The 10,106-nt window shown below is 33.1% G+C and overlaps 2 protein-coding genes across 2 annotated transcripts; one reads left to right on the plus strand and one right to left on the minus strand.

Moving 5' to 3' along the window:
- Positions 1 to 1,553: 1,553 nt before the first annotated feature.
- Positions 1,554 to 5,061, minus strand: LOC144548586 (uncharacterized). The gene is made up of 6 exons (XM_078297289.1): positions 4,920 to 5,061; positions 4,784 to 4,823; positions 4,619 to 4,699; positions 3,621 to 3,822; positions 2,365 to 2,632; positions 1,554 to 1,986 (listed from the first exon to the last, which is right to left on the minus strand). The coding sequence occupies exons 1-6, from the start codon at positions 4,977 to 4,979 to the stop codon at positions 1,774 to 1,776; spliced, it is 864 nt and encodes a 287-aa protein (XP_078153415.1). The 5' UTR covers positions 4,980 to 5,061; the 3' UTR covers positions 1,554 to 1,773.
- A 2,081-nt stretch (positions 5,062 to 7,142) lies between these two features.
- Positions 7,143 to 10,106, plus strand: LOC144548574 (DNA-directed RNA polymerase subunit beta). The gene is made up of 7 exons (XM_078297278.1): positions 7,143 to 7,329; positions 7,436 to 7,478; positions 7,576 to 7,668; positions 8,349 to 8,411; positions 8,606 to 8,701; positions 9,642 to 9,722; positions 9,853 to 10,106. The coding sequence occupies exons 1-7, from the start codon at positions 7,190 to 7,192 to the stop codon at positions 9,937 to 9,939; spliced, it is 603 nt and encodes a 200-aa protein (XP_078153404.1). The 5' UTR covers positions 7,143 to 7,189; the 3' UTR covers positions 9,940 to 10,106.

Consider the following 10,106-nt stretch of genomic DNA (forward strand, 5'->3'; position numbering starts at 1 on the left):
GTAAATCCGTCCCTGAACGTCGCCTTGAGGAAGCTGAGGCTGAGAAGCAATATCTCTTTGAGAAAATCAAAGAGGTATTGCTTCTCAGCCTCAGCTTCCTCAAGGCGACGTTTCAGATACAAGTTTGCATAGTCCCTGCTCTGCCTTTTCTGATTTTACCATCCGAGTTAGTCACTGGTTCATGGGCTAACCCGCAGGATCCTTTCAAAGTAACTCAGACCTTGACTTTGGATCAGGACCGTTCATTCTGATTGAGGACGAACTGATCCAAGTTAAAATTCACCAAATTCCTTTATATTTGTGCGGATTATGATCGAACAGTTACTGATTTAAACTCAAAATCTGAGTTATTTTTGGCATTCAAATTCAATTGGGACAGCAGTTAATTATCTTCCTTATATTATTATTCCATTTTTTTCCATGTTTTGTTCGCCCAAATAATGCTGTAAAAATATTTTTGTTGTTCATATGCTTTATGACTTTGCTTTTTGATTAAAAACATTGAAGGAAAAACCGGAATCGGAATCGGAATCGGTCTTTTGATCATAGCGGGTGAATTGGTCAAAATCAGCTGAATTAGATTGGAAATTACTTTTTTGCCAGAAGCTTGTTTTATACTAAAAAATAGAGAAAAAAATGATAAAAATATAATTTATTCACAATTTATGTTTAGACAAATTATTACAATCAAATAATACATTAATAAGTCCTGATAATGATGTTAGATAATAGATGCCGACTTGAGTGAGGCTATATGCAATTGCAAATTACAAATTGAACCGTGATATAAATTTATATCTTTATTTTTTAGAATTTTATTATTATTTCTTTTGATGGGTAGAAAATCACTATGGTACGAAATTTCCAGATCAAGTGATTTTATACATATTTAAAAATATAGTAAAAAAAAAACTCTAAAAAAGAGTATAAAATTTGAAAATTTCAAGTATATTTTCATATAAAAATTATGTTTAACAATTCAAGTTACCATTAGTCGAAACATGTTTACATAATTAAATTCCAACCCGCCTCACCAAATGAGATTCATCAATTAATAACACTTTGATATAACATTTTTCATGCACCGCAGATGATTCATCAATTAGTAAGTAATTAATTTTGAATTATTAGGATGGTGGCTATAAAAGTTTCGGCCTTTATTACAACTTCACCGGTCGTTTCATGTATTATCAAAAGAAAAAATCAACAGAAATTGGTACAAAGTCATTTCATGTATATATATATATCCTTCTATTCTATTGCTTAGTGCTACCACCGACACAATTATAAATTTATAGTCTGATTTGAAAGTTATATAAATTAACTTTTTTTCAAGTCATCAATTCCGCTACAAAATAAAATCAAGTATATATAAGATGTAACAACAGAACTGCCATCAATTTCGTTAGAAACTAAAAATCAAGAAAAATATACTATACTTGAATTGCACTGCTGCTCATGATACAAAATGCAGGTAATGGATGGTCTAGTCCTTGTTGAAACTGGAGAAGGAACATTCTAAAATTTCTATAAAATAGCACAAATATATACTGTATACCTGCCACAATATTATTCTATAAATGAATGCTCATATTATTCTCTTTTGTTTTGTTTTGTATAACAGGAAAGAATGATGCCAGCAAAACTAACAGACATAAGAAGATAGATACCTAAAGAACATATCAACAAAATTACTCATATTTGGCATTAGAGAAACTAAATAAAAATCCTTAATACCTTACATAAACCGATCTTCTATCATTTTAATTTCAATCATTTGCTTACTGTTATGGTGAAGAAGTAAAGCTTTAGAACCACAGCTAAAGCCAGCTGGAGTAAGAAAATACCAGCAACAATTAAAAACCATCTCTCGCCTGAAGAAACAATGTGGGCCCGCAGATTTACAGCCACAAATGTAGCCGACATGAATCCGGCAACACCAGCAATAACCCATCGGAATATCTCTATTGGCACTATGGAGAGGCACTGCATTGAGGAAAAAAAAAAACTCTGATTTGAAGGCATATAGGACCTTGTATAAAATGCCCTTACAAGATGTCAACAATATTTCATATACCCTTACAAGATGTGAAATATAATGCAGACGTAGGAAAAATATATATATAAAACCCCAAATAAATGATAATATCCCGTGTACCTTTACCAATTTACTAGGAATGGTGCCCAAACTAGCACTACTTTTCAGTTCTGTTCTTTTAGCTATACAAGATTTTATCCATTATTCAGAGATGTGAAATATCTTTTATTTTGTCTTTCTTTGACAATCCATGAAATTCCTCTAATAAATAAAAAAAGGTAAAGAAAATAGTACAATATTAAGAATAAAAAAGTGTGTTTACATACAGAGGCTGGAATGAAGACAAAGAGAGAGTATCCATAGAGACAAAACAACTGCACAAGTCCTGAGGGGGCCGAGAAGTACTTGAGAATTAAATAAAGGCCAAGGGGCACAACCGTAACATAGCCGTAAAATAATCCAGCAGACCAGGTTATTAGGTTAATATCATAGTTCCAGTCTTTCTTTTGCCATTTATGTGCCAGGTACGTAACAAATGTACCGATCGCAGCTGCTACAAACATCAGTGTAGTGCATATCCAGAATGGACCGTACCTAATAAGAAATACGGAATAAGAATTGTTTCTTTCTGGTTATATAGTAACTGAATAAAAAAAGAGTGCAAAATTGTACGTGCTATGTATTCATATCTTCGTTTTTAAAATTTAAATAGTTCATTTGAACCACTCAACATGATCTCCATATGAAAATGTACTTGGAGACCAAATTTTATATTTATTTTTTTTAAGAAAATCACCTGATCTAAAAATTATGGACCATTCAAAAGTAGTGATATTCCACCTATCTAAAAAGATAGTAAAAAAATTCTAAAAAATTTAAAATTTGGTCTCTTAGTACATTTTCATATGGAGATCATGTTGAGCGGTACGGATCAACTATTTATATTTTAAATATGGAGATATGGATTTATAGCATGAACTGATCCAAGCTTTGCAAAGTACCATAGCCTCACTCATACAAAAAAATCACAGAAGTACCATTAGCATATAAAAAGAGGTTAGGTCCTATAGTTTTAAGTCAGGTTAGATTAGGTTAACCCAATGGTATTGCCAAACTGGCCAAGTTTTGGATGTTTCATGTAGAGCTGAAAAATTCATCTATGGTACTATTGCATAGCCAGATTGTTCCATACTACGGATCAATGTTTTTGTTTCCAAAGACCAAACAGTCGATCTGAACCATTCAACATGATTTCCATAGGTAAATGTACTTTACGATCTTACATTTTTTAGAATTTTTTTACTATTTTTTAGATAGGTAGAAAATCACTACTTTAGAATTTTTAGGTCAAGTGATTCTCTACCTCTCTAAAAAAACAGTAAAAAAAATTATAAAAAATGTAAAATTTAGTCTGCAAGTACATTCTTATATGGAAATTGTATTGAACGGTTAAGATCGATTGTTTGAACTTTAAAAATAGAGATATTGATCCATAGTACGGACCAATCTGCGCTATGCATAGTACCATAGCCTCACTCCAACAAGGCAACAAAATATTTTAATTATAGAAAAAGGAACTGACAAATCAGGATTGTCAGTGGTTTTCTCATTGAAGCTTCCCCTGAAAGGGAAGAGCGAATCTTTTATTCTCTCCAGCACGTCTGTTGTGTCAACATCAAAGTATTGCTTGTATGCTGCAACTGAGAACATGCTAAACCAGCCAGTAGCTTGGTTAGATTCATCAGAGCTCGTTTTCGCCCCCTTACCCGGCCTAGAGAATGTATCTACAATAAATTTGAAATATAGTTAATTCATTAAAAATTAATGTAATTACAATGGATTTTTCATGTGTGTAATGTATCAGTATAAAGCCTATTGTGCATGGAAAGTAACAACGAAAGACACTCAGCTCATTCATTATTTGCAACAAAACTAAAACTAATTTGATGTAGAAAAAAATAGTGGAAGGATAGTTTGGGCATATTTTATAGAGAAAACAGCAAGAAAACTGACATTGGGATTACCTTTATATATTTTGGTTTTTTTCCCCTATTTTGCAAATTTGAGGTTTTAAGAGGCAAGGCATGCTAGAAAACCAGTTCGTCCATGTTAAAATATGCTTCAGACAAAATCACAAATTTAAATTCATACAATGAATTCAAATTGATTAACATAAGAAACAATAGGAAACTTTCACATGTTCTCCCGAAAATTGAGAAATTTCTGGCATACCCTTGTTGTCAAGGGAGTTGATTTCATAAAAAAATTCATGAACTCCCCACCCAAAAAGTGGAAAGGAGGTGATACCAGATAAAATAGTTTAACAGGGTTGTACTGAACTCTATGTACCAGTGAATTGAGGAATACACTAATCCCAATTACACATATATAACTTCAGACTAACAAAAGAAGAAATGCTGATGAACTGCTTCACTTATGTGCCCCTATTTTTACAATTTAAGCTGTCAACAAATTCTGTATTTGGTACTAATTCGAGTCCTGAATTTCTTCAGAAAGTGTGTAAATCTGAAACCTTTTAAAATACCAATAAAATTGAAAAGGAGATCTGAGAATGAGTACCATCAGCATCTTGCGGGGGACGAAAGACAGATGAGATCTTGCCTTGAGTTTCTGAAGGGGGGAAAGTCTGGAGATTTGAATCTGCAATGGCAAAATAGTAAATAGTTGTTCGAGATCTGAATTAACGGTAGATCTAGACTCTAGAGGAGGCAATGCAATGGTCACCTGCAAATTTGACGGTGACGGGATCCGAACCGGAGGCTGCCTGTGAGAAGGGATTAGGGAATGTGAAGTGAGAGAAGGTGATAAGATCTGAAGGGAGGTGAAAGAAAGAAAGAAAGAAAGAAAGAGGTAAGCTTACCGGTACAGATCCGGAGACCTTCTGGTTGTCGATTGAGGTGTAGCCACCGCCGGACATCATTTTCGCTCGAGCGAGTTTCTATTTCTCCTCCTCTTTCGTTTCTCGCACTCTCTATCGCAACAACCGGAGGCAGCACCTGTGCCTGTGGAAGGAAGCTTGGGAGATTTCAAATTGGAATTGGGATTTTGTCCAGAGGGCTTTGGACAAAATCTTATCCAAAGCTATATCCTACCGTTAGATTTACTTTATGATTCGTGCTAACATATTTTAACACATATCGGACGGTTTACAATTTACTTTGAATGAGATTTTGTCCAAAACTCTTTGATAAAATCTCCACTCATTTCTAATTAGTTGTTACGACATCTGAAGCCAAATTCTCTAAGGTAACATAATATTTCGGTTTGTATTATGGCCGTCCGATCGGAATCTGGGCCAATCCGGCCGAGGTGTAACGCATGGGATGCTTTAATAGTCGTGCAGATTTTCATTGTACGGTCTAGATCGAAACAGAAATATTCTGTTACCTTAGGTAATAAAAATTTAATTCTGTTTGGATGCCATTTATTACATTTGTACTAAGACGTCGTGATTCTAAAGCGCGTGCGCTGCATGAAGCTAAAACTGCTTTGTTAATATCTTTACCCTCCAAAAGGGATTACAGGGGTGACCAAGTTCGGTAGGAATCCATATGGAGAAATTTTTTTTTTCTTAATTAATTATTTAATTGGATATTTATTAGGAAGGTATGAATAAACTTCCTTTTTAAGTTTTAACTGTCTAACCATTTTATTACTCTTAATGATGAAGTGTAACGAAGAAATTAAGCACAAAATGAAAAATATACTAACCTTTTTTTCCGTTTTTTTTCTCTACGAACTAATTAACATGATATAAATCCCTATTTATTAACAAATTAATAACTAATTTTTTAAACCGCTCACCAATATCATATTAATAATTTTTTTTTTCAGTAACCGAACTTTAACCAAATAAATAGAAAAACTGTATATATATATATATATATATTAATTAATTTGTTGGATTGACTTCAAAAAATGAATTTATATCGTTGAAATCAATCTGCTTTACAAGTAATTTGTTTATGATTTTTTATTTGAAAATAAAAATATATTTTCTATTGGAAAGAAAAGGGTTGAAGTTAATATTTGAAAAATAAATGGCATCGTACTGTTAGTGTGTACGTGGTGTAAACATCGAGATTTTTTTTACACTACACCATTCGGTGTGACTATTTTTCAACAAATTTCAAAACTCTCTTACAATATACCAACAATGCGGAATAAGTCTCCTTTTTTTTACAAATTTTTCAATTCGTGACTCTCTCTTTTTCCTTTTTGTCCTCATCTTCTTCCCTCTTCTCTCTTTAGCCGAACTCTCTCCCCTCTATTGGTGATTTTTAAAATAAAAAATTATTTCTTCAAAATATTCACCTATTTTGCGATCTATTTGTACCATAGTTTGTGGCTCGTTCCATAGAGTTGAAAACTCTTTAGTTCTACGATTTTGACAAAATAAATGTAAAAACTAATACTTTAGTGCGGTATGAATGCTTGAAGGAACCACACCATTTTTTATGCAGTGTGAGGCAACTCTCTATGTTCACACCGCACAACCGCACCATTATTGCGGTGTCAGCCATTTTTCCAAAATCAATTACATCCCTTTCCTTTCCAGCATGAAATCATTTTTTTATTTCTGCGTTTACATGTCAATTTTATAAAATTTTGAATTAATTTAGTATATAATCAAATAATAAAAAAATATTTGAAATTCATTTATAAAGCACAGATTACGAATATTTTCTATCCAAAATCAATACGAAAAATGTTATAATCACTTTCAGAGAATAATCTACAATCACTGAATAAAGAACCATAGTAATAATTTATGGACCTCAAACTCAAAGTGTACATTCCCAGATTTTTCATGACCTCATAAATAAATAGGGTAAAACGTCGAACAGAGCAATTTTGACTTCATACAGCAGACAAACCAGGTACACACTGTTTTAATTCTACAGTCCGTGCGCTGCATGAAGCCAAAAACGGTCATAAATAAATAGGGTAAAACTTTTAACAGATTTATTTTGGCTTCATACAGCACACAAACCAGGTACACACTGTTTTAATTCTACAGTAATTGCGCTGCTTGAAGCTAAAACCATTATGTTAAAATCTTTACCCAATAAATAGAACAATCAACTCCCGCGAAATAGCGAGCACTCACCTCAGGCTGAGCCGAGAGAGATGGCAACTTCAGCTTCTCTCCGATCGGTCTCTCTGACGGCGGGTCCCACTCGATCAGGCCGATTGAACACTCGCAAGGTAATGGCTTGCTCCAAAGATTCGTCGGATGTTCCCGTTCCCGATTTCCTCTCCTCCAATTGGTGCTTCACTTCTCCTCTCCAGTTCCCCCCTTTATCTTTCTTTCTATATTTCCTGAGAGAAACCCAACACTGATTCTCTTCCTTTTTACCATTTCTTTCCTAACAGGCTAGAGACGCGGAAGAAAAAGCAATTTGGACCCCGACTTAATGTAATTCGATTTGCTCACAATTATAACTATTATATTTAACTTGTAATTGTAAGAAATCTTATCATAATTTAGACATTTAGTGGTATAATTTTTTCAGTTTAGTGCAGAGGAGGCGGTGCAGTGCCAACTTGATGCTCTTAAATACAATGATCAGCCTCGTCAGGATTATGGAATTGAGGTCATGTATCGGGTAAGGTTAAGTCTGAATTAGGATTACTTTACCAGTACTGGTATCATATGCTGTAATTGCAATTGTTCCTCATACCAGACTTTGAACTGTACCGAAATTAAATATTTTGCACATGTAGGATACTTTACCAGTATTTTAAGTTTTTGACTTCCTTCATTTCAATTAAAGGTTATGTCTTTAGGATAATTTACCAGTACTGGTATCATATGCTGTAATTGTTCCTGATACCAGACTTTGAACAGTACCAAAATTAAATATTGTGCACATATAGGATACTTTACCAGTATTCTAAGTTGTTTGCTTGGTTTATTTCAATTAAAGGTTAAGTCTGACTTAGGATTACTTTACCAATACTGGTATCATATGCTGTAAGTGGTCATGGTTTATATAAGAATTAAATCAGACAGCATTGCAATTGTTGCTGGTACCAAAATAAGTATTCTCAAGTTCTTACATTGTTTATTTTAATTGAAGGTTAAGTCTGAATTAGGATACTTTACCAGTACTGGTATCATATGCTGTAACTGGTCATGGTTTATATAAGAATTAAATCAGACAACATTGCATTTGTTGCTGGTACCAGACTTTGAACAGTAACAAAATTAAATATTGTGCACATATAGATAAATTCTTTAGTTTATGTTATCTATTAAAGTTAATTTTTGTGTTTGATTTGTTAGTTTGCAGGATTTGATCCTTTTGAAAGGTCAAGTTACTTTGGCCGTCATTTTGATCTTGGTCAGGTAATGAAATTTGCTTCTTTAAGTGTACGTTAGTTAAAATAACATTTGCATCTATTTTGGGCATTGATGGTATTTTTCATGCTTTCTGGGTGATGATGAAAGAAGTTTTTTCCTTTGAAATTTATTCTTTACCGCTTTTACAAGCAATAAATTATTCTTTCCCAATGCTAAAAAAATTTAAATTGTAAACTCAGTTTGAGAGATTCAGACGAATATTTCACCATTCGACATATAGGGTTCTTCTTTCACACAAGGAAAGAAAGATCTTGAGCAGCTTATGGGTTAAAGAGGTTAGTATTCAGTTTCTTTTGAAATATAGCAAATTTTTTACTTTTTAACTTCTGAAATATGTTAAAATCTATTCAATCATCAACTTTCACGAGCTTTCATCCTCCTTTTTATTAAAATTTTAGGTCAGATTTGTTCTTTTCTTTATCCATATATTTTGCTTTTTAAAATGTTTAAGTGTGTGTTTCATTTGTAAAAACCAACTAACCTCAAAAGGTTCATCTCTTATGAAACTATGAGGAAAGCTGTAAATCGGCCGAATTTTGGTTGGGCTTTTATAAATTTAGGCCGAGAAATTATGTAGGCTTGGATCAGGTTTAGGAATATTATTTGAAATGAATCATATGGCCATAAAATATGACAAGTCGCTGACATTTGCCAATTACAAATTTTAGTTTTGTATGGAGCTCATGTTTTGCCATTATAATTCATTTTTCATTTTTAAAGCTGAGTTTAAGTTCAACCCAATTGGGCTTGTGCATTGTATTGTATTTTTCTGTTAAATTTTTCAAAGCATGTTTTTCTATGTTTCTTTCGAAAAATTGCATGCAAAATAGAACTCAAAAGGTCAAAACTCAATAATTAAATTTGGATTTACCTTTTAAGGCTTTGTAACACAAACTTCTATTTTTTGTTGAAATAAAAGAAGAATGCTATTGTGAGTATGCCCCAGAAATGTCCGGGTCCGGATCCACTAAAGTAACCCAATTTTTTAGTTTAGATCCGGCCCGAGGTGGAGCACATGGGGCCCCTTTAATCTGACGGCCCGATTGAAATATGACAGTTCGGATATAAACTAAAAAATTGGGTTACTTTAGGAGATCCAAACTCGAAATGTGCATCCCTGGAAAACAAAAAAGCATTTTGTTTACCCCCATCAGAACAGTAGAATATTCCCTGTATAACATACTTTAATATTTACATGTATTATTATGATTTTAGCAGAATCGGTTCAACCAAAGGGTATGGGTGAGAGGGTCAAGGCCAGAGGAAGAAGAAGTATTCCAATTCACCATGGTTCAGGTCATTTGTTTTATATTTGTATTATAAATTTATAACATTTGTAATAAGCTGTTGTCCAATCTCCTCTTTATTATTATTTTTTCATATAATTTACAATAATTTTTTGTTTTTCCTTTTGAATATTATGCAGAGAATGGGGGGTTCATGGGATGGGTATTGGTTAACAGAGAGTTTGCTCCATGATGGCGACGGTTTTTCGGGTGGTGTTGCTTATTAACAAAATTCATATAATTATTGAATGAATTTATAAGCATAGTGATGTACAGATGTTGCCTCTGTTACTAGTTTTAATTATGTGATTTATAACTAAGTGTGTATATGTGTATATCTTAGCTGGTAGGCTCAACTGTATAAAGGAGCATTATTGCTTCTGTTACGAGTTCT

Source organism: Carex rostrata, chromosome 33, assembly GCF_964058835.1.
Source record: "Carex rostrata chromosome 33, lpCarRost1.2, whole genome shotgun sequence".
NCBI lineage: Eukaryota > Viridiplantae > Streptophyta > Magnoliopsida > Poales > Cyperaceae > Carex > Carex rostrata.

Bases quoted from the DNA above. Each gene is read 5' to 3' on its own strand.
- LOC144548574 (XM_078297278.1), top strand. From the start codon at position 7,190: ATGGCAACTTCAGCTTCTCTCCGATCGGTCTCTCTGACGGCGGGTCCC. The intron at 7,330-7,435 runs GTGCTTCACTTC...CTTTCCTAACAG, and splicing joins GATTTCCTCTCCTCCAATTG to GCTAGAGACGCGGAAGAAAA. The intron at 7,669-8,348 runs GTAAGGTTAAGT...TTGATTTGTTAG, and splicing joins GAATTGAGGTCATGTATCGG to TTTGCAGGATTTGATCCTTT.
- LOC144548586 (XM_078297289.1), bottom strand. From the start codon at position 4,979: ATGATGTCCGGCGGTGGCTACACCTCAATCGACAACCAGAAGGTCTCC. The intron at 2,633-3,620 runs GTCAGTTCCTTT...ATTTCTTATTAG, and splicing joins ACCACTGACAATCCTGATTT to GTACGGTCCATTCTGGATAT. The intron at 1,987-2,364 runs GTATGTAAACAC...TCCTCAATGCAG, and splicing joins TTGTCTTCATTCCAGCCTCT to TGCCTCTCCATAGTGCCAAT.